The 24,849-nt window shown below is 39.8% G+C and overlaps 1 protein-coding gene across 6 annotated transcripts in view; it reads left to right on the plus strand.

Annotated features, from left to right (window-relative positions):
- AOPEP (aminopeptidase O (putative)) overlaps window positions 1–24,849 on the plus strand; it is a 287,414-nt gene that overhangs the window by 3,021 nt on the left and 259,544 nt on the right. For all 6 annotated transcript variants that reach the window (XM_040089516.1, XM_040089515.2, XM_040089514.2 and 3 more), the window contains exons 2-4: window positions 5,011–5,042; window positions 5,884–6,825; window positions 13,822–13,988. In XM_040089516.1, coding sequence (XP_039945450.1) covers window positions 6,020–6,825; window positions 13,822–13,988 — 973 coding nt within the window. In that variant the 5' untranslated portion in view covers window positions 5,011–5,042; window positions 5,884–6,019. The remainder of the gene's footprint in view (window positions 1–5,010; window positions 5,043–5,883; window positions 6,826–13,821; window positions 13,989–24,849) is intronic.

The raw sequence follows: 24,849 nt of genomic DNA on the forward strand, positions 1-24,849 counted from the left end.
TGGCGTACGCCTTCATGACAAGATGCAGCACTATGTTAGGCAACTGTGTTTTGTGCCTGCCTTTCACAGTCATGTGAGACATGACAGTGTCACAGGTGAGACAGTCCTTCACTGGCTGCTGCAGCAGAAGTGTAGTGAAATTAGGAGTGTGCTTGGAAAGGGAGTAGATAATCCGGTGCATTCTTGATAGTGTGTTTCTAGGTCCTGACATTATATTATGAAGTCATCTCTAATGACCACACATCTTCTGATTTTCAAGGTGGGTTTGTTTGGGTTGGTTTTGTTTTGTTTTATCTGTTTTGGGGGTTTTTTGTGGGGGGGGTGTTGTTTTGGGTTTTGGGTGTTGTGGGTTTTTTTGTTTTTTTTGTTTTTTTTTTTTAAGTTTGTAACCCTTTCACTTGCTTCCACCTAGTAATGCCTCTGATGGACATTTCAGCAAGTTCAGAGGGTTTTCTAATTTTCCCATCAGGATTATTACTGTTAGAGTGGAGTTAGACTGGAGCAGTTAGCTATTAGCATTCAAAATAACAGCTTATTGGAATAATGAAATATCAATATCAGGTATCATAATTGATCACTCTAGTTTTTAATGTGCTGTTTACAAGTTTAACTAGACTGCTTTTGTGTAACAGTTCTTCTTCTCCCCCTCCTGGTTCATCATTTGAAATGGGTATTCTGGGTAGTTCAGCTGTCCCTTGGGTTTTTTTCCTCAACTTTCACTGGACAAAATTATATTTCCAAGATCTTCCCTATGTCCTTATTTCCTTTTTCATTTTAACTGTAAAACCTGAGTCTATGAGTTACAGGGTATTTCCTGTCAGAAAGAAACTTTTTTTTTTCCCTGTAGATATTTTCAGGAAGCTTAATCTTGTGTATTTTGCAACCATGTTTTATGTTGCCTGGAAACTTTTTTTCTCATGTTTGCTTTCAGAGACCTGTGTTTCTAATTCAGGCTGATGCTTTTTGTATTGAGTGGAAAACAATGTTATACAAATATAATTTCCTGAAGGATCATATCTCTCCTGTTTCCCATTTTTCGTGTCTTTTATGCAACTCTATTATGTGCTGGTGATCAAGATTGACTCTATTAATGTTGGCCACCATCTGCTGTTATTGTTTATTCTTTTGCGAACATCTGTCTTCTAAAATATTAAAACATATAACCAAGTAGTCTGCTTTCCCTGTAATTTTATTACTTACAAAATGTACTTACAAAGTACATTTAATAAGAAAAATGCATTGAATTTAAGGTCTATCTTTAAAATATACTAGTAATTTTTTACATCTCTGTGTGTGGAAGAAGTATGACATGAAACACCGTTTATGAAATGATCACCAGGATTTGTAGGAGCATTAGAATTTCTAATTTTTTTTTTTTCTTTTTCATGCCTGGAGTTCAGCTAGTGAACCTCCTTTTCTAAAGCTGAAATGCATTAATTGCACAGAAATGAAAACTAGATACCTGTATTATGGGCATAATATGGCCAAAATTATTACAGAAGACAATGTTGAATAAGAGATGTATTTCAAAAAAAGATGTCAAATATAATTTTTTGCGATGCCAGTACCTTGAAATATGTGTAAGTTAGTGAACTTACCATACTAAATCTGAGGAATATTTCTCAGAGCAGTGTATTTATGAAGCAGTAGTAAAAGATGTAGTGTTTGCATACACAAAGCTCAAATATATGCAGACAACTTTAAGGTATACAGCAGGGGTTTTGTCTCAGATGGTGAGGTAGCATGTTTCCTGTATTATATCAACACCACAATTAGAATTTGTTCTCTTAACCTGCTATGGAAAAATGAAGAGAAGTAAAGAATGAATCACAAATGCCAGATTGAATTAGTTATGTGATTGTACACAGTTTTGGAGTTAAGTTTTTTACGCTTCATCTCAATCTGTACTCAGTTTGTCACTAAAAAATTTTCCTTTGTAGGAAAGAGCCCTTCCTTTGTTTACCTAGGCTTGACTTGCAAATTTGCATGGCATTGCATCTCTTTTTGATTCTGCTTAGGATTTCGATTGGCTGTATTTTAGTACCTGCAGTAGTAATCATGTTGGAGAGATAATACTACTATGAATTGTTTCCATTTTTGGGGCAGACTTGATTGAAGAAAAGACACCATAAAGTTATATTTATTCAAATGCAGTTGGAATCAAATGGTAAATAAAAGCATTTCATCCTGTTCAGTTAAACTCCCCAAATTGTCACATATTTATGAAAAGACATCACAGTCTATATGAAGAAGAGCATGCCATTTGCTTATTTGATAGTTGCACAGCTACCTTTTTCTTCCTCACCAGTCCCTAGTACCTGTCATTACAGGTTTTTCCTTCTGTAAGTGCACACATACGTTCTGTGTATATCGTTTCAGTAGTTTAGTCATGTTGGACCAATGAGCGACAGGCTAGGTGTAGATGCTAAATTTCAAACAAAGGATCAGTATGTTGTTTTACAAAATTGTTGAACTAGCATTACTGATTAAAAACAAATGTACAGATACCTAGACTTTAAACCAGTGAGACCATATATACATAAAAATAATTTTGTCTTGTTCAGTTACATGTTTTGAGAATGATCCTTTCAAAAAATTTGTGAAAAAGATAATTTTAACTCTGATACTACATTCTGTTGTAATTTTTATCCTCTTTTGCTGAAGTGCATCCTTCCTTTACCATTTTTTGCTTGCATTTTTTTTTTTTTTCACTTGGCTTTATTTCAGGTTTGCTCTAATGTGATTCCTGTGGTGTTTCATTGCTACAGAGGTTGTGTGCGTGGTCATTCCGTGCCCTGATATTTTACTTTTTCCTTGATAATGAAAAAGCTGTCTGTTTAAGTGTCCACTGTCTATTTCAGCATCGAAATAAACAGTTCATTCCTGTTTTTCTTCTTGAATAAAACTGATGATTTCCTGAGTTGGTTGAGGTTCAATATTTGATAAGCCAACCAGAGCCTGAAGGAGGAGTAGATACCCATCTTGTCTGTGACACAAGCGTTTACCCATGTATTTGAATGCCATAAAATTAGCAGTGCTGTTCATGACAATGCATCTGTTCATCTCAAGTTAATTTTTATGTAACATGACTTTGAGCCCAAATGAAACATTAGGTTATATTTCTAGCTCCTAATTAGATGACAATCATATATATGTATTAAACTATCTCTACTCAGTTGTTCTAAATTCTGAATAACCTTATAACCTTACATAAGCTTTTAGGGTGAAGTTTTGTTTGGTTTTGTTTGGGGTTTTTTTTTGTTTTTTTTTTTTAATTTTTTCCCCACTTTAAATGCTGTTTGTTTTCAAAAAGTACATTCTTTTATCATCAAATTTCTTGCTTATAAAGCAGGTTAAATAAAACAAGATTAAAATGCTGTTTTGCAGCTCTATTAATATTTTCTTTAAAAAGAAATCTTGAAAATGCATTATGTTAGTACTGATTATACTTCTATACATTTTGCACTGATGTAAGTCTAGAGTTGGAAAAATAGCAGTTTAAAGGCAGTGTATGTTGTTTATATTTTAAAATTACTTGTAATTTTAGAGAGTGAATTTTGTTGTGTATGTGCTCAGCTGATTTACTGCTTAGAGGGGTAACATCACCTGCACACCAGAGGGCACACTAAGTCCTCTGGAATATGATTACAGAAAACCTTTTCAATTAGGGTAAATTCATATATGTAGAGAAAATAAAACACAATTTGAATGTAGTGCTATTTTTAATGCTGACAAATATTCTGTATTAATACTTTATGTATGTTCCAGAAAACTTAACTAATCTTATGTTTAAGTCCCTTTGGTTTAGTTTAGTAAATATTGGGAAATTCTGTGGCTGAAGATTATTATTGTTGTTTAAAGTGGCTTAAAGTAAAGAAAATACTCTGGACTTCTATTGAAAGTATAGAGAACACTGTTTCCTGGGAGTATATTTTGGTATTCTTACACTTAAAATTGTATATTTCTGTTCTTATTCTTTATTTTCTCGTTCCCTTTTCATTTAGTGTTTCAGTTCTGTAAGAAAACAAACCAACCAACCAAACAAAAAAACTAATCAATTTTTACAGTTTTAGAGAATTAACTCAGTGTAGTGCCTTGAAATGCCTGGAAGATAGTTGTATTTTCTAGACAACTTAATTTTTTTTGCTTATCTTTTCTCCATGGCCCTCTAGGGAGAGGCTGCCTACATTTACTGTACATACCCAGTCAGGATCTGGGGTATAGCAGATAATCTTCCCTACTTGCCTCTTCCCAAGGCTGGCCCCTCCTCCCTACAATTATGTGCATAGCATAGTATTTGCATTTTATAAAAGGTGCTGGGTTTATATTAGAAATATTTACAAATTTAAAATGTGGTTGTGCAAAACAAACTTTGAATGTTAGTTCAATGTTGGGGTTTTCCCCACTAAGTCACTTTATTTCTTTTCTCTGTCACCAATAATTACTTGACCTGCTAGCAGTCATGAGGTTTTGGTAGTCAGAGGAAAAAGCCAGGTGAAGTCAGCTTCAGTCCACAGCATTACACACAGTCATCATAGATGCATTGTTCATGTTGCCTGAGTTTAATGAGCTATTTCAGTGAAAGAGAACATTCTGATGTGAGCTTGTTGCCTTGGTATGTTTGCAGAAGTACTGAAAGATTGTTAAAAATTAAAAGAAAGGTTTTTCTCAGCTTCTCTTCAAAGACAGCCCTGAAAGAGCTAGACAGCTTTCTGACAGCTAGAAAGCCACTGGGGTAGGGAGATACTTCCTATGTTTTTGTGCTTTGTGTTACACTAGTTTAGGGAACTGTATGGACAGTTTCTTGCCCTGAGTCTTTCACTTCATGATTTTAGCTTGATAGCATGCTCTGAATTCCTATAAAAAAGCTATAGCAAGATTTGGGGGAGTCTGAATTCCCCTCTATGATGACTCCAAGAACTGTAAGAAAATTGGCTTTAGACAACGAAATCTACGATGAGGTATAAAACTATGATATAATGTCACAATGTCACAACCTCTTCTTTTTAGGCACTCAGAAGCAGGCCTGGCTGCCTATCATGGTGAGTGTCACTGAAATGCTTGGGAGAGAACTGTCTGTATTTCATCCTCTGATATCTATTCCCATCTAGAAAGCAAATAGAAAGGACTTAAGTAGGTTAAAACTGTATTACTTGTCTCAATGGTCATAGCAAAACAAAGAATGCATGTAATTTTAACTTTGTGATGAAGTTCTGCCTATTGTTGCAACAAATGTTGGTGCATTTTAATTTTTTTTTGCCTTTATAGCTATTTACATACTTTCCAGTGAAAAGACTTTTTGTTCTCTGTAAGGTGTTATTCTGAGTGTTGTGAGTTTCCAGCTACAAAAATGTAATTATAAACCTTAAGTATTTAATTATAGATTTAAAAAAAATCTTCTTGAGCAATGTCAAAGGAATACTTGGAATGCACTCCTTGTAAATTGGCTCATTTTCTTGTAAGTGCTGATATGAGAATAGTTTTTCTGTGGAAAGTATATTAATCTGTGGACAAACATTGTATACAGGCATTTTTTACTCTGTAAGACCTATGAGGTGATTTAGACTTAACTTTTGTTATTTAAAATCCCAGTAGAAATATATCACTATCTTTTGATACATTTGGTTGTTTCTATTGGTTTATAAAAGCTGTCTGGAAATACTTTCATTTGAGTTCTTATCTGAAAAAGACGGCCATTGGTCCTTGGCAGCAAATCCTGAAGCCAAGCAGATGCCATTCTAGCCTGATGCCATGGTGTGGAGATACAATCACCCTTTAGCTGTACCACTGTAATAAAGGCAGCTGGACTTTAAATAGATTTAGCATCAGTGCATTTCAGAAATGGTTGTGAGATGATTTCTTTTCTTTTTTTTTTCTCTTTAGAGTGCAAGAAGTGGAGAAACTACAATTTTGGTATTCTAGTCTTATTTTAAATTATTTTGGCACTGGGAGGCTGAATATTCTCCCTCTGCAGTCATATCAGATTTGTGTAAGGCTTTGTAAAACTGTTGCCCAAAAGATGAACGTGGAGACGCAGCTAGATCCCATGAAGGATGACTTGCCCTTAATGGCAAACACTAGCTACATGCTTGTAAAGCACTATGTATTGGACTTGGATGTGGATTTTAAAAATAAAGTTATTGAAGGCAACATAGTTTTGTTCTTTGAGCCTGGGAGCTGGTACATGAAGACCAGCAGTGCTGGCAAAGACTGCTGCCAGTCACAGTTTGATGAAACCTGTAGAATGGGGGCATGTGAACCCTACCACATTCCTATGATAAATGTGAGTACTTGTTCATCTGAAACGGAGTATGATTTTGCTGTCAGTGGTAAAGAAGAAGCTACTTCTGATGAAAACAGTAACCATAGCAACAATGAACAGGCTTCTGGGATTTCTAGTTCAAAGGACTGCTGTGACATAGAGAATCATGGAAACAAGGATTTTCTGCTGATATTGGATTGCTGTGATTTATCTGTGCTAAAGGTTGAAGAGGTAGATGTTGCTGCTGTGTCAGGCATTGAAAAATATACAAGGTCTGCCAAGCTAACTGGTGTTTCAAAGAAGCTGGAAAATCTCAGGAATCAGATTGTACATGAACTTGTGACTTTACCTGCAGATCGCTGGAAGGAACAGCTATGCTATTTTACTCACTGTAGCCAGGCACCTGGCTGTGGGGAGCTTCTGTTTAGTACAAGCACCTGGAGCTTGGAGATAAGGAAATTAGGAACTCAGACTCCAGCAGACTTTCCTCATGCAATAAGAATATGGTACAAAACCAAACCAGAGGGAAGATCTGTTACATGGACTACAGACCAGAGTGGCAGGTATGTAACAGTTTGCTGAAAGCTTTGTATGCAATAAATTTGAATATGTGCTAGAATGGAGAATCATATTATTGATGATAAACTGTGAAGAGGATGAGTACACTCTTCCACAGTTTTCACTTCATCCTTGGTATGAATCCTTTTGCTGTCCTGTAGAACAACAGACAATCTCTCTGCTCGTGAAAGCCTAATGGAGTTGAAGATCTTAGGCCTGTCTTAGTGATTGTGTTTGCTCTTTCTGAGTGGGAGTAAATAATTTGTGTGTATTTCAATAAGTGTGTGCAGGGAATGGGGAATTATTATTTAGGGGAGGAAAAGGTATGAGTGACAGGTTACTTGTGCTCTTTTTCTTCTTGGCTTACACAGCATAAAGTTCAATATATGTAACATTTAATAGTATTACTTCACAATTAGTCCTTCATCAATATTGTAATCAGCTTAGAAATGCAGTATTTTCCTGTTTAGTCTCTCATAACCAACTTTCAAAATTTCCTTAATCTATAATGTTAAGAATGTTGATGATAGCAAATGAACTGCAAACTGGAAGAAGAATTGGCACTATATCTAATGTTAGTGAAAAGGACATGATATTGTACTGAAATCTTCAGTATAAGCCATTTATAGAAAGGAAACTATGATCAGCTCTTGACTTGTACAACTATAATTGTTTTATTGCAATGTTGAAAGGTGGATTTTAGTGGCTGTTACTTCTTTACGATGTCTAAAAAGCAGGAACAAAGTTGGAAGAAAAGGAACAAATTTGACCTAATTGAATACTTGCTTTTCCTTCCCAATCAAGAGATATATGGTTACCTTTTATTTCAGTTATATTCATATAAATTAAGTCTTTTCACTAGCATCTATGTTGGTGAGGAAAATGAGGCCTTTTGGTTGCATTTGTGATGGTTAGGGAATTCTGCTGCTAATCTGTAAGAACCATCAAGTCCAGAAATGTCTCAATCATGTTTATTTTTTTTTTTCCCCCCTTCCTTTCCTCACTCCAGCTGAGGAGTTGTTTTTGGTATGAGTTTAGGAAATTTAACTCAATATAGTACTCTTATATCTGAAAATTCTTAATTTTGACTGCATGCAAAGGTAGAGCAGTTGCCCATGGTCACATGTCTGTGTCTACCTGCCCTACTAACTAATGTTAGCAACACTCAGCTGGTATAGGACTCCTCCTCTGCGTGATTTGAGCGTTTGAATGTTTCTTTTAAGCATCTAAATCACGAACATTTTTGACTCTTTATAACCTTTTCACTGTAAAGCATTGTTTTTATTTTAGTGACATTTCATGACAGTTGTACACAAATGGGTGGAATTTTATTATCAATAATGGAGCAGAAAAAGCAGGCTTGACATGGATCCAGTAGTTTGATGGTATAAAATAATATAAACTGATCTATTTTCAGGCCTGTGTAGGGTATTCCAAAAACTAATGCCTGTTAGAAAATAAGTTTTCATAGCACAGTCATTAGAATATTTCTTCGTATCTTTTTAAAATCAAATTCTGTATGTTATGAGTCCATAAACATAGTGGTAAATCTCATAATGCCATAGGAGGATTCTTCAAATTTTTCCAAATTATGTATCTGGTGCTTTTTTATTCGGATGTCAAATCCTTTACCGAAGGAGTCTATATTGTGGTTCCAACCCTGGAGAAAAGTAAATAACAAAGTACATGCATTGTGTAACCACTTCCAGTGTTTCCTGTAATTTAACACTAGTACAGTGTTATGAAATTTAGCCTATACACAATTTAACAAGACTTCCATTTTGTTTGTTTTAAAGAATGATGTAGTATAATACACAAAAAACCCCAGTTGAAACAAAGCTTTGTGGGATGAGTTTAGGCAAGATTAGATATGTGTATACGAACATGTTATCACAGCAAGACACACTTCTATTTTTAGTAGAGGAACTGAACACATGGAATTTCAGATTTCTCTGTGTGAGTGTTTGGGGCCAAACAAAAAGCAACCACTGAGCTGACTTGTGCTAATGGGAAGAGGGAAATAGGGAAAGTATAAAGGAATGACAAGGCCTAACAAAATACGCTTGATGAAAGCAACACTTTTGACCTCTCTAAACTTGGATGCTAGTTCCTTCAGTCACTGGCATGATGACAAGCGTGTGTACAGCTGGATCATAAGGCATATTAGGGAGCTAATCTACTTGAAAGTAAGTAGAGATAGAAAGAGAATAGAAGAGAGTAAGATGTGTTTGGAAAATACTGCTGAGGTTGGTTTGAAAGGTAGAGTTATTTACTACAAATTAGAAAGTGTGTCATGAAGATAGATGTTTGTTTTTCAGTGGCGTGAGTTAGCATTGTTCTGTGCTCTTGGAAGCTGGAAATGCAGGAAGGGAATAAAAAATTTGGTTTTCTTCATAGGCAAGGTTTGGTAGAATAAGACAGTCCAGAACCCTGTTAGGTGACAGACCAAATCTTAAGAGGCAATCCTCAGCTGTGGGAAATCTCTACTGTTATTTTGTTTATTTTTGTTCCCAGTAATGGGAACATGGGAATATAAATATTTGAGAAATTAGTGAAGCATTTTGGAGTTTGTTGGATTATTCATGTGGTATGCAGTGACTTTTAAAGACTGACAAATGATAGGAATAGAATAGAAAAGTAAAACAAACAAACAAAAAAGACAACACAAAAACAAGCACAAACAAACAAAAAATCTGAAAAACCAAACCAAAGAAAAAATGTAGACAAGCCCTGAGTACAAAATAAATGGATTTGATAGTCCTGAAATGTGGAAGCCAGGAAACAAATATTTGTAAAAAAACTTAAATTCTCTCCTCTGAATTAGTTGTCCTAGCTAAAAGTAAGACGGTGAGAAACGTGGGTATTATTGACTGGTTTTTTTTCAACAGTAAAATCTAAACGAGAATACCTGCTCTGATGGAATCTGATGGCAGTCACTGGCACTTTGCAGATACTTAAACTGATAAGGCAGAATAAAAAAAATTCTTGTGATTTAGATGCCAAAAAATCCTGCTGCTTTGTCAACGTAATTTAAAGTAAGGAAGCTGTGAAGAGCAGTGCTTTTGCAGGGATTGGCCTTGTAGCTAAGGGAGGGTGCCCCCTTACATCCTTAAATGGAGACAACCTTTGCAGAAATGGGGAATGAAATTTTTCAAGTACAGGAAAGGGATAGAGTTTCTGAGCTGGGCGTTTTCCTTGATAAAGCCCTTGACATTAGGTAGAGCAAGTTAACATGGATGAGCCTTAGAGTATGTTTCAGGTGTTTGATGGCAGGTATCTCATGGCCTGCAGATTCCTTTTCAGAGACAGATTATCAGCTGAACATTATTATTAGCTTAAAGATACTTTTAATTCATTATTATAGTGCATAGACTTACATGGGAGAGGGAGATCTGCCAAGAGCTGGTTTGACCTGATTTTGTTGTGTTGTAAAGATGTGGATTACTGATGAGTTGCATTTATTTTCATTAGAGAGATTACTGAACAACAGACAGTCCCTAGTCTCCTCTTGGGGCAAAACCAAACATAACTACAACTAGTAATTGTTTTCTCCAATAGTCTGGATATCCATTGGAAATATTTACCCATATTTCTCATGGCCATTCTTTTAGTTAGGATAACTGACTCAGAGGAGATAATTAAATTCTTTTTTACAACTACTTGTTTGTTGCCTTCCACATTTCCAGGAATATCAAATCCATTCTTTTTTTTTTTTTTTTTTTTTTTTTTTTTTTTTTTTTTTTTTTTTTTTTTTTTTTTAATAGTTGTCCAGGGGAGTGACCAGAGATGTCACTCCTGTGTTTTGTGTTTTGTGGATGTTTTGTGGATGCTTGTTCTACCAGTGTAACAAGTAATTAGAGAAATATTCTGATAATACCTCTGCTTATCTTTTCTTTTGTTGCATGAAATTTCCTTAACTCTTGAAAGTTTTGCAAAGTCTTTACATAGTCTTTGCAAAGATTATGGTTGGCATAAATATTACATAAGCAGATGATGTGAGTATTACAAGACCATTAAAAGATAAAGACCAGGAGTGGAGGGGATAGGCAGTAGAAAGAGGAAAGGAACTGTGAAATATCTTGCTAGGAGGGGTGGAGGTAAGTGATTTAAAAAGGGCAAATAGGGGAATCAATTGACAAAAGCAGTCTAAACCTAATTATTTTTCTTTGCTATTCTGTCATGTGCTTAGGTTAGCTGGTTATTTTCTGGATCAAATGAAGAAATTGATAGATACCACAATAAGAATTACACTTCTGGTCCTCTTATGTGCTGAAATTGTTCCACCTGACCCCAAAGAAAGACAATTGTCAGCTGCAGTGGATATGGCAAAGTAACACTGCACTATTACCAATGCTCTAAAAAGAAATTACCACTTTAAAGGAAATATAACAAATATCTAATTAAAGGCTGATGTAATTGTTCTTCTGATAGTTTCCTTTAAAAATTTAGAATTTGTGTGTTTTTGTTACTTTTTTTTTTTTGGCAGACTGACGTAATTTGGTATATTTAGGTATGAAATAATCAAGTTAATAAGTGTATCTGGACAAATATTGTATTAAAATGGGTGAGGAATGGAAAGAACTCCTAGTTCTGAAGAACAGATTATATACTTGACCAGCCTTTCTTCACTTACCTAACTCACTTTTGACTTGGACTTTTATGGTAGAGATTTGTGACATTCCTGTGTGTATATTTTAGCATTAAAATGTCTTAGGGGAAAAAACCCAAACTACTGGACCAGAGGTCTTAGAACTAAGCTTGTAGGAGCAGCTTGAGTGCTAGAACTATCTGCAAAATGGTATTGACGTTATCTGTGAAATACCTTATGGTATGCAGATAAAAGTGCTCTCTGAGGGCAGGTGACATTAATGTTCCTGGTATCATCTGTTCTCTGAAAAATTTATATTGTATTTAACACGGCATTATAGTGTTTAGTATTTAGCACTGTTCTGCCAGCCATTTTTCTCTGCCATCGTGGTATTTGCCTCTACAGAATATGAAGATCCCCTATACTGCTCCTAAGAGTGGATTGTACCAAGGGCACCTGGCAAAACAGCCTTCACAGTGCATGGCAAATCATTGGGAAAATGTGTGTAGCAGTAATCACTAATCCTACCTTTCCTCTACTAGGATCTCTTTTAATAAACATCTGTATTTTGATGAAGTTTTCATGAATGAGAAGTCACCTTTTCATGCCTTCAAGGCACATATGTGTTTTAGGGTAAATAATAATCCCAGTAGCTCTTGACTAGCATTGCTGGGAGGAAGCAGGTCTTCCTAGAAGGTGAAAAAACAGGTTCTTCATTTTTCCTGTCAGCTCTCTGCCATGCACTCTTTCATGGGAGAAAAGCCAATTGTTTGATGAATATCAGAGCTGGTTTTAGGATTTTAATTCCATCTAAGTTAATTAAAAATCCATGCAGATTAGTGGTGTATCACATTTAACTGTACATGGTGTTTTACTGTTTAAAAGATAATCTATTGGCTTTCTCTCCACTGCAGTTACCTGAACTTCACTTGATGTGTAGGTCCTACTCTATTCACTCTGGTACATGATGGGGGAAGTTAGATTATTTTCTTTTTCTACTTGTGTGTTTAAATGTCCCAGGACTGCTCTAGACACAGTAGCACAGATAGCAATGGCAACAGGGCAGAAATATCTTAGGAATATATTTTGTCAGTGTTTCCAAGTTCTTTCTCTATATAATTTGAAGTTGGCTTTAGAGAAAGAATAATTTGAAAGGAAAAGCAGTTTGGAGGGGAGTAAATAAAACACTAAGATTTTAGCCATTGCAAAATCAGTCTTGCCCTAATAATTTGTCTCCTACTTTCTAAAGTGTTTTGATAATTTTTCAACTCAAGTCATGAAAGATACTGACCAGAATATTTTTAGCCTCAAAATAATTTTTTGCTCCCATAATATTTAGCTTTAAATACCATAGGTTTTAAAAAGTTCGGTGTAGTGAAGTAATGCTTTCAGGATTTTCTTTCTTTTACTGGAGAAACCTATTGACTGACCTATTGACTGTGGATTTTTTATATAATTTATAATTGGAAAATTTGCCTTTTTTTTTTTTTTTTCCTTAAGATAAGTGGTGGTGTTATGCAGGTAATAGGAATTTAGATAAAACTGCAAAATGCAACAAAATAAGTGAACCAAGAGTCATTAAGTCCATCCACCAGCAATAGCGAGTTAGAAGGAGCTAATGAAAGGCCTTGTTACCTTCCCAGCTCTAGCTAAGTGGCTAATAAGAAATTTACTGGAGTGAAATATTGCAGCTGAAATTGGGAATGGGTGGTAGACTGAGATGTTTTGCTGGGGAGAGGGTTAGAGTAACTGCAAAAAGAGCAGTACTACAGGGAATTTTGTTCTATGTAAGAAGCATGAAGGAGGCTGGAGCTGATACGATAAAAATTAATTCTTATTATGTGCCTTGTGAAATTCCCAAAGACAGGTGAGCTAGGGTGCATTACCTCTAAGATTAAATGTAAAAATGTCAGTATTTATTGAGTTTTGGACTCATGAAGACTCAAAACTAGATCTACTGTTGAGTTTGCATGAACCTCCAGGTTGCTAATTCAGGAGACTGGATTCATGATAGTGAAAGCATTACTGGGATGATAGCTAGGAGGTGTCACAGGTGTTTGTGAAGCCCTGAGTGGTGTCATCAGAAGATACTCAGAAGCCTTCTTTGACCTTATGGTTTCAACTGGAAGCTGTTGAATGAGGCTAGAAGACTCATGCAAAAGCATGAGAGGGAGAAGACTGGAATTAGTATTTTCTAGTTTGAAGGTATGGTAGTAATCTTGTTATTCTTGTCTTAAATGGCTTAGATTGTACTTTAATTGGTTCATGCCATACAGGTTTGAAACCTGCAGAGCTGAAGTTAAAGAAAGAAACCACCTCAGTACAACAGCATCTTTGATTTTTTTTTTATGTAGAATTTAATTCAGTCTTTCTTATTGTGACTCCAACTTCTATCTCTTTTCCTTCCATCTAGGCCATGTGTTTATACAATGGGATCACCAATAAACAACAGAGCCCTCTTCCCATGCCAAGAACCACCCATTGCCTTGTCAACATGGCAAGCCTCAGTCCGAACAGCTGCGGGCTTTGTTGTATTAATGAGTGGTGAAAACTCAGCAGAACCAGTCCAACTTCAAGAAGGTGAAATATATATTTTAAAGACAAATTATTTGTAATACTTTTATTATTAGAATTCAAGCTTAGTAAATACATGATTTGGGAAAGAATGGAGTTCCTAACCTTAAAAGCACTTCCACGTCTCTCTGGAATCTCCATGTCCTTCTGTGGAAAAGTTACCTGCGCAAGGTCCCAGGATAACTTCATAAGTATTCAAAGTATCTACTTTTCTGTATTTTACTGTGTTGCTTGCTTTTTTCCCCTCTCTCTGTTTCCACACCTAGATTTCACTTTTCATAAATTTGCTTTATTTTAATCACAGTGGACTCAAGTCTTGTAGATGAAGTACTTTATCCAGCTCTCAACAACTTCAGGCCTTGGTAGATAATTATCTTTCAGTTTTAGTTCTGCGGTCCGAGTGTAGCATGTGATTAGAAGCAGCCATTGTGTCATATCTGTTGCCTGGAATACATGGAATAGCTGAAGAATATCAGGTCAGTGCCCTGAAAATCTGATCTCCCTGGAGGTTTATTGCTTTGATAGAACATAACTTTTTCAACAGTAAGCAAATAAGCATTTCTTCTGTGTTGGTTATACTTTATTATGTAAACTTCTTTCTATCCAGAGAAGACAATGAAGTATGCCTTCTTCTCGTGAGTTTTGATATAATCTGTTAAACTGGGTCAGTATTTTCTAGCGTGAGTTGTTCTGATGAGAGGTAGCATATAAAAAGTTAGAATTAAGAATATCTTCTGTTCCCCCTTTACATAGACAGGTTTATTCTTGAGCGGAAAAAAGGAAAACCTCCATTGATTTGAGAATTATCAGTTAATCCAATTTCATTTTCATGGAATTGTCTGGTTATATTTAGCCATGTATAAGACCTCTTTCAAAGCTTGTCTCTGCTGCTGAAGTATGGAAAACTACCGTGATGAGCTGCTCAGCTCCGTTGGTGAATAATACTTTCCTGTCTCAGCATCAAGAAAGCAAGGGCACTCTTGACTTCAGACTAGGGTAACAGCTTTTCCATCAGTGTTTAACTAGTTTGTTGAGAGGTGTTCGTTGTCTTGCTTACATACAGCTGGAAATGAAAAACCAGCAAACTGTTTAGAACTGTAAAAGTTTACAAAACTAATACAGAGGCAAAAAGGGAAAGGAGTAATATTCTAAGGTATGTTTTAAAAACCAAGTAAACCCAGATTTAAGTGCTAATCTGAAGCCTTGAATAAATTTTTAATGAATTTAGGAATACAAATTCATGAGTTTAATTAATAGGACTTTGAAGAGTTAAAAAGTTTGAAATATTCTGTTATTTTAAATAACATGTCCACATAGATCTATTGTTTGGCAATTCGGCAAGGTATATGAAATGTATCCAACTTAAAATTTTGTCTTCACACACCAGAAAGCTGTTCAGGGTAGCTTCAGTTTAAATAAGTTTGCCAAGTTGTTTACATACAGTATGCTATTGCTGTGCTGCAATATTTATAAAATCATACATAACTGGCAGAATAATAAAATCTATTTTTTAAAAATGCAATTTGTTGGAAAGAATTAGCATTTTGGTAAGCACTGGTGAATAAATTTATTCTGAATAGAATTACTGTTAAGTAATTAAGTTAGCTGAATAATTTTTTCCTTTAAAAGTCATATTGAAAACCAGTGTACAGGCAGACAGAAAGAGAACCTCAAGCAAAGTTGATTCCTTCAAACTTTTAGAGATCTGCATTCTACTTCACAGACACACATCTCTACATGTACAGATGCAGTAATCCAGTGCAGAGCTGGGGTAGGTGTACTCTCATATGCAGATTCTTAATTTACCACTTGTAGTTGCAGGTTTTGGCAAGAGTCTGTGTCTTGGATTATGTAACGTAAAAGTAAATATGTGTATTCTATTTCATCTGTTGAAAGCTGATTTTTAGGAGATGTTTTATCCTTCTTACTCCAGGTGGGAGGGGAGCAGATGCCTTCTGATAATGGCCCAGCCATTAAAACCAGGTGGGGCAGTGTATCTTATCTCTTTCACCACCCCTCCATCCTCCAGGGGGACATCTTCTGATAATGGGCCATTAGGGCCCACCAATGACATGACACATTCCATCATCCCATGGTGAGATGCTCCACACAGTGGGGGAGGAGCCAACTGTTCCTAGCTGAAGGACACAAGGTACCAGGTTTTTTCCACTGGATTCCTGGAGGAAGACCGGACCCATCTCATCACCACTGGACTTTCTACAGCACCATCTCTACTCCACAGAACCACGTCTGTTACTCCAGGAGGACTTACTTTGACTGCTTCCAACACCCTGACCAACAGGTTGCCAGGTTGTATCCCTGGCTCTGTCAGGGTTTTTTCCAGGATCTTTGTTTGCTTCCTTGCTTAGGTTTTTTTTTTTTTTTTTTTTTGGGGGGGGGGGTTTGGTTTGGTTTGGGTTTTTTTTTGGTTTTTTTTTTGGGGGGGGGGGGGTGTTTTGTTTGTTTGTTTTTTGGGGGGAGTTTTTTGTGGTGGTGGGTTTTTTTGTACTACTACATTTGTATTTTCCTTTTTCTTTTTTTTTTTTAATATTCCTAATAAAGAACTGTTACTCCTATTGCCATATCTTTGCCTGAAAGCCCCTAATTGCAAAACTATAATAATTTGGAGGGAAGGGGATTTACATTCTCCATTCTTCCAAGGGAAGCTCTAGCTTTCCCTGGCAGACGACTCTTTCCAAACCAAGACAGAATTTGGTGCCCAATGTGGGGCATGAGGGCATTGAGGGAATAAAGGAATAACAGTTCTTAAGTGCCTACGTTGTTGTATACTGGGTATCATGTAGTCTGGCTTACCCTGGTTCAGGTGGCATGTGGTAGTGCCCATATTTCTCCCATTTGCAGGCCCTTATCTAAACATGGGCCCTCTAACTAAGGCTACTGTGCCTGTCATCCGGTTTGCTATATGGGTTAAGAAGGTGGGGAATTGGTGGGTTTTTAATTTCCTCTGGAAGGCAGGCACATGGATTCAGGGCTATCATACACTAACTGCATGGTTTTGGGGTTAGTTTAACAATGGTACCTATTGTGAGGAAAGAACACTGGGGGAAATTTTTTCCCAACCCTTCACCCATCTCTTTGGGTCTACCCCACCAGTTTTTGAAGAGTTCAAATCTCTGAATGCTAATGATATCATACAGTGGCTGGTGTTGCTGGTATGCCTGTTCTGTTTAGCATTTAAAGATAAGGGGAGTGGATAACCACCCTGATACCTACCCTAGAGAATAAGGATACAGCCCCACAGCCTGACCCTGCCCCATGGCCTGCCTCAGAAATAAGCTACCCAGATTGGATAAAGGAGATACATGAGATGCTATGGGAGTACCTTTCCCCTGTAGTAGCCTCATTAGCCGCAGCTGGTGGGAAACCCTCCCCCTGCCACGACACAGGAGAGTCTGGTGCAGCAGCAGAACCCACAGACGTTACAACCGTCCAGGTTCCAGCTGAACCACAGAGGCAGCCACAGCCAGCAGCAGTTGCCCCTGTGGAAACAAAGAAGTCTAAGGTGAAATCGTCAAACCCAGGTAATAAGGATAAGAAAGGAGGGCCCTCACAACCCGCAGGAAAGCCAGAGGTGGAGATCATCACCGAGTCCCTGTTGTATGAAAGTCTGCATAGTCTGCAAAAAAATATTGTACAAGGGGAAGTGAGGCTTGTACAAACTGGTTACTTTGGGTCTGGGACCTTATGGGTATGGATGTGCAACTAGATAGTGGCGAGGCAAGGAATTTGGGACCCTTGACTCAGGACTCAGGTGTGAATCAGGTATTCGTAAGGGAGCCAGGGCCCCTTTCCCTTTGGAAGCAGCTTTTAATGAGTGTATGGGAGAGGTTTGTCCACAAAGAACAAATGCAGGAGCACCATCATAGAATGCGCTGGAAGACACTTGAGGAAGGGAATCAACAGCTGAGGGAAGTGGCAGTATTGGAGGTACTCTTTGGGAGGGGTGGACAGCATGATAATGACCTCGACAAGGTTAGATGCGCAGGGCAAATGTTGAATCTGTGAACTCTAGGACCGTCTCAATATGCCACATTCATTGCAACCATTAATGCCAATAACAACGGAAAGACAGTGGCTTCTGTAACTAACAAGCTCAGAAATTATGGGAGTATGATCAATGGCCCAATGCAGGCTCAGGTCTCTGCTGTGGTTAAGGAACTCAGAGAGGACATGAGGGAGGAGATGAGGAGGAACAATTCCCATGTGGCACCAGTGTGAATTACAGGCCCCAGAGTCAGAGCTCAGTGGCCCCCAGCTAGAGAGAGAGGGTACACCCCACGAGCTGACCTGTGGTTCTTTCTGTGTGACCATGGGGAAGACATGGGAAGGTGACATGGGAAACCCACTTCTGCCCTGGCAGCATGGGTGCCTAAGCTCAAGGAGAGAAACACTAACCAAGGGCATTCCACTAAAATGAAGGTAGCCTCAGCCTCCCTTAACCAAGCTCCCAGGTATTATAGAAGTGAGGAGGCTCTGATGGACCCTCTTGAGGGATCCTCTACTATGTATACCCAGGAAGGGAGTAATAACCAGTGCCAGAGGAGCCCTGCCTCTAGCCAGGAAGACACATGGGAAAACTGAGTCTTTTGGATTGGGTGGATCCAATGGCCTGGCACATCAGAGCCACAGAAATATGTACCCTGATGCCATTGGGACATGTGGGGGCAGAACCTATTTTAATTGCTGGGGTGACAGGGGGATCACAGCAGTTGACTCTTTTGGAAGCTGAGGTGAGCCTGACTCGGAAGGAATGGCAGAAACATCCAATTGTGACTGGCCCAGAAGCCCTGTGTATTCTGGACATAGACTTCCTCCGGAATGGCTATTACAAAGACCCTAAGGGACTCAGGTGGGGTTTTGGAATAGCTGCTGTAGAGGCAGTGGGCATTAAGAAATTGAATACCTTGCCTGGACTGTCGGAGAACCCATCTGCAGTAGGACTCCTGAAGGTAGAAGAGCAGCAAGTACCAGTGACCACATCGACGGTGCACCACCGGCAGTATCGGACTAATCAAGATGCCGTGATTCCCATCCACAAGATGATCCGTGAGCTGGAGACCCAAGGGATGGTCAGCAAAACCCACTCACCCTTCAACAGCCCCATCTGGCCTGTGTGCAAGTCTGACGGAGAATGGAGAATGACTGTGGACTACTGTGCCTTGAATAAAGTAACTCCACTGTTGTATTTCTCCATGAGACTAGACAACCGTCGATGGCAAAAAGAAAGAGTCTGCTCTTTGTCCGGGGGGAAAATATTGCTTTATTTTCTAGTCCCGCCCTGCTTGGCTGGAGATCTTCCCAATAGCTCGCCAGTGCCAGAGAGAGCTTGGCCCCGCCCATATGGGGGCTTTTTCCCCAGGGGGCAGGGCCCAGAGGCAGGGACAAGACACTACCCAATCAGGGTGAAGTGGCAGTGGAAGAGAGTTAGGTTACAGCAGAGTGAGGACAAACCATATGATACAGATTACAAATCCAATAAAATACAATATAAACCAAATTAATGCATTACAACACTCCACCATTGAGCACTGCTGTGCCGGACATGCTGGGACTCCAGTAGGAGCTGGAGTCCAAGGCAGCAAAATGGTACGCCACAATTGACATTGCTAACGCATTTTTCTCCATTCCTCTGTCAGCAGAATTCAGGCCTCAGTTTGCTTTCACCTGGAGGGGCGTGCAGTACACCTGGAACCGACTGCCCCAGGGGTGGAAACACAGCCCCACCATCTGCCATGGACTGATCCAGGCTGCACTGGAAAAGGGTGAGGCTCCGGAGAACCTACAGTATATCGATGACATCATAGTGTGGGGGAACACTGCACCAGAAGTGTTTGAGAAAGGAGAGAAGATCATCCAGATTCTCCCGAGAGCTAGTTTTGCCATCAAGAAGAGCAAAGTCAAGGAACCTGTTTGAGAGATCCAGTTCCTGGGAGTGAAGTGCCATGATGGACAGTGTGAGATTCCCTCTGAGATCATCAATACGATCACTGCGATGTCTCCACCGACCAGCAAGAATGAAACACAAGCTTTCCCAGGTGCCATAGGTTTCTGGAGAATGCACATTCTTGAGTACATTCAAATTGTGAGCCCTCTCTACCTGGTTACCCACAAGAAGAACGATTCCCACTGGGACCCTGAGCAGCAGCAAGCCTTTGCCCAGATCAAGCAGGAGATTGCTCATGCGGTAGCCCTTGGCCCAGTCAGGATGGGACCAGAGGTGAAGAACGTGCTCTACTCAGCAGCTGGGAACAATGGTTTGTCCTGGAGCCTTTGGCAGAAGGTGCCTGGGGAGACTCAGGGCCGATCACCAGGATTCTGGAGCTGAAGTTACAGAGGATCTGAAGCCAACTACACTCCAACAGAGAAGGAAATCTTGGCCGCCTATGAAGGAGTTCAAGCTGCCTCAGAGGTGATTGGCACAGAAGCACAACTCCTGCTGGCACCCCGACTACCAGTGCTGGGGTGGATGTTTAAAGGAAAGGTTCCTTCCACGCATCATGCCACTGACACCACATGGAGCAAATGGATTGCCCTCATCACTCAGCGCGCCCGCATTGGAAACCCGAATCACCCTGGGATTTTGGAAGTAATTACCAGCTGGCCAGAAGGTGAAAACTTTGGTCTCATGGATGGAGAGGAGCAGGAACAAGTGACATGTGCTGAAGAAACTCCACCGTACAACCAACTGCCAGCAGAAAAAACACATTACGCTCTTCACACTGACAGTTCCTGCCGCATCGTTGGGATGAACCGGAAGTGGAAAGCAGCCGTATGGAGCCCCACGTGACAGGTTGCACAAGCCGCTGAAGGAGAAGGTGGATTGAGTGAACTTGCTGAACTCAAACTGTTCAATTGGCCCTGGACATTGCTGAAAGAGAGAAGCGGCCAAAGCTCTACCTCTACATGGATTCGTGGATGGTGGCCAATGCTCTGTGGGGTTGGCTAGAAAGGTGGAAAAAGATGAACTGGCAGTGCAGGGGAAAACCAATCTGGGCTGCTGATGAATGGAAGGACATTGTCACTCGGGTAGAGAAGCTACCTGTGAAAGTCCGTCATGTAGATGCCCACATCCCCAAGAGCTGGGCTAATGAGGAGCACCAAAACAACAAGCAGGTAGATCAGGCTGCAAAGATAGAGGTGTCAAAGATAGACTTAGATTGGCAACACAAGGGAGGGTTGTTCCTAGCTCGATGGGCCCATGATGCCTCAAGTAATCAGGGCAGAGATGCCACCTATAAGTGGGCCCGAGACCGAGGGGTGGATCTAACTATAGACAGTATTCCTCAGGTTATCCATTACTGTGAGACGTGTGCTGAAATCAAGCAGGCCAAACTGGTGAAGCCCCTGTGGTATGTCAGGTGGTGGTCCAAACATAAGTATGGGGAGGCCTGGCGGATTGACTACAAACTTCCCGAAACCCACCAAGGCAAGCGCTATGTGCTGACCACGGTGGAAGCCACCACTGGATGGTTGGAGACCTACCCTGTGCCCAGAACACCATCCTGGACCTTGAAAAACAAATCCTGTGGAGACATGGCACCCCTGAGAGAATCAAGTCTGACAATGGGACCCATTTCAAGAACAGCCTTATAAACATCTCGGCTAGAGGACGTGGAATTGAATGGATATATCATGCACCAGCTGCCAGGAAAGTTGAATGGTGCAATGGACTTAAGACTACCCTGAAAGCACTTGGCAGGGGGACATTCAAAAATTGGGAAGTGAATTTAGCAAAGCCACCTGGATGGGCAACACTTCAGGATTGATCAAGCGAGCTGGTCCTGCTGAGTCTGATCCCCTGCACACAGTGGATGGAGATAAAGTCCCTGTGGTACACATGAAAGGCATTCTAGGAAAGGCTGTTTGGATTAACCCCGCCTCAGGCAAAGGCATGGGTTAAAATCTGTGGGATTGTTTTTGCTTAAGGACCTGGTTCCAGTTGGTGGGTAATGCAGAAAGATGGAGAGATGAGTTGTGTACCACAGGGAAACCTAATCCTCAGTGAGAACTGGGTGTAAGAGTTCATTGTGTATAACAGAATTTATTGATTTATTTATAATGCAGATGGCAGTAGAATAAGGGGTGGATAATGTATTGGATTATGTAACCTAAAAATGTGTATTCTATTTCATCTGTTGAAAGCTGTGTTTTAGGAGATGTTTTATCCTTACTCCAGGGGGGAGGGGAGCAGGTGCCTTCTGATAATGGCCCAGCCATTAAAACCAGGTGGGGCAGTGTTTCTTATCTCTTTCACCACCCCTCCATCCTCCAGGGGGACATCTTCTGATAGTGGGCCATTGGGGCCCACCAATGACATGACACATTCCATCATCCCAGTGTGAGATGCTCCACCCAGTGGGGGAGGAGCCAGCTGTTCCTAGGCAGATAAAAACTGGGACTGAAGAACACAAGGTACCAGGTTTTTTCCACTGGATTCCTGGAGGAAGACCGGACCCATCTCATCACCACTGGATTTTCTACACGACCATCTCTACTCCACAGAACCATGTCTGTTACTCCAGGAGGACTTATTTGGACTGCTTCCAACACCCTGACCAACAGGGTGCCAGGTCGTGTCCCTGACCCTGTTGGGTTTTTCCAGGATCTTTGTTTGCTTCCTTGCTTGTTTTTTTTTTTTTGTTTTTTTTTTTTTTTTTTTTTTTTTTTTTTTTTTTTTTTTTTTTTTTTTTAGATTTTTGCTGCTGTTGTTGTTGTGGTTGGTTGGATTTGTTGTTGTTGTTGTTGTTGTTTTACTACTACATTTGTGTTTTTCTTTGGTTTTTTTCTTTTTATTTTTAATATTCTTAGTAAAGAACTGTTACTCCTATTGCCATATCTTTGCCTGAAAGCCCCTAATTGCAAAACTATAATAATTTGGAGGAAAGGGGGTTTACAGTCTCCATTCCAAGGGAATCTCTAGCCTTCCTTGGCAGACAACTCTTTCAAAACCAAGACAATCTGTTTCCACCCATATGTGACATTTTTGCATTCTGCCTCCTACAAAACTGTGGTTGATCTGTCATTTGAAATAGGGGGAGGCCGTGTTTGTTTGAAAATAGTGATAGAATACTTACACAAATAGAAGTGGTAGCTATTTGAGTATGACCAAAAGTGCTTAAAATATCATGCATTCTTTATAGAGTACTTAGAGAAGTTGATCAGAAAATGCAATTAATAATGTCCTTTGGGAGAAAGCTTGGCGGGGAGCTGTTGTAGTGTGTTAATTGGGTTTATATTGTGTTTCATTTGTGTATTGGATTTTGTAATATTTTCTATTGTATTCCCTGTCCTCCTTGGAAACTGTATCACATGGTTTGTCCCTGCTCAGCAGTGCCCATCCTCCCACTCTGAAATGTAACCCAACTTTGTTCCTGTCCCACCTTGTCCCTGATTGGGTAATGGCTTGTCCCTGCCTCTAGGCCTGTCCCCCCTGGGAAAAAGACCCGGGATGGGCGGGGGCTCGCTCTCTGGCACCTGACGGGGACGGGGACAGAGCTCCATACTGAGCTTAGGCCGGTGGTGGCAGGACCCCAGGATAAAGTCGTGATTTCCCCCCCGGACAGAGAGCAGACTCTTTGCCTTTTGCCATCGACGGTCTCCTGTACTCTATAAGAAAAAGATTCCAGCAGCCTCTCTGGGTAGCTTTAAGGACCCTGATGTGGGCTCTCTCTCAAGCTAGCCGAGGCTAAAATGGAGCACAGGCTCCGAGGGGGAGAGAGAGTTGCTTCAGGGAGCACTACATGTGTGTTTAATGTGAGCTATATAAACATTAGATTTATTTTTCTACACTTGTCAGATTTACTGTCCTTCTGCATTTCCTGTAATACATAGAAGCTGCAAATACATTTAGTCACAAACACCTTTCTATTTGTTCAATTCATATTCAAGAAGTAGATATTCAGTCTTTAAGTGTGAAATAGACTGGCTTGCTTTTGTGTGTTACTCTACTACTATGTAATCCTTGATCTTGTTTTGACATCTACGCTCTAAGTGAGGAGTATTCTGGTACTGAGAAAGAATACAGGGCTAGAAGAGTCACTGCTCCTGTGATGCAGTTGGCAGCAACAACAGTTGCCTTTGCTTGTGCTCGTAACTTTCCACAAGGCAAAACACAAGAGTGCAGTACTTGTGTTGATTGATCTCCAGCATGTATCAGGGTAGTTGAGAGCTTGTCAAGTGCTACTCATCCCTCTGAGCCAGTGCTGAACTAATGTTCATGAATGTGAGGGAGCTCTGTGGGAAGTTCTGCTTTTCAGATTAGATCAAAAAATCCCTACAAGTTACATAGAGTTTAAGGAAGCTGGAGGGTTCTTAATCCTTTGTCCTAGGGTAACTTTATGATGCTTGTATCTCCAATCGTCTGTTCTGTTTGTGCTGTATATTGAGTTCTGTGCCTTTAAGACTGGTTCTAAGAGCAAGGAGAAGTGCGGAGTTTGTTTCGAGAAGACGGCCTGACTCCTCCACAGTCTTCTCTGGACAGGGGTTCGGCAGAGGCTTGGAGAGACTGCAGGACAGAGATTTTTTTTTTGCTTTTAGTTAATTTCAGCTAGCTAGGGCAGAGAAGTTCCCTGGACTGTTGTTTTGTTTTTTTTTTTTTCATTTTCTTGGAACTGTTTAAGCCTGCTCTGGACTGAAAACCCAGGGGATCACTGGGGGCTGCACCTGCAGCCCACCAGGGCCTGGACCTTGGCATTTTCCAGCAGCGCCAGAGGGACTGGGACTGAGGAGAGGCACTGAGAGAGAGAGCCGAGCTACACCCACGGCAAGGACTTTCTCAATTTGCCATCTCACTCCAGAACGAGAGGTTTTATTGTTTCACGTTATTCATTCTTTATACTTGTATGGA

This window comes from Hirundo rustica, chromosome Z (assembly GCF_015227805.2).
Source record: "Hirundo rustica isolate bHirRus1 chromosome Z, bHirRus1.pri.v3, whole genome shotgun sequence".
NCBI lineage: Eukaryota > Metazoa > Chordata > Aves > Passeriformes > Hirundinidae > Hirundo > Hirundo rustica.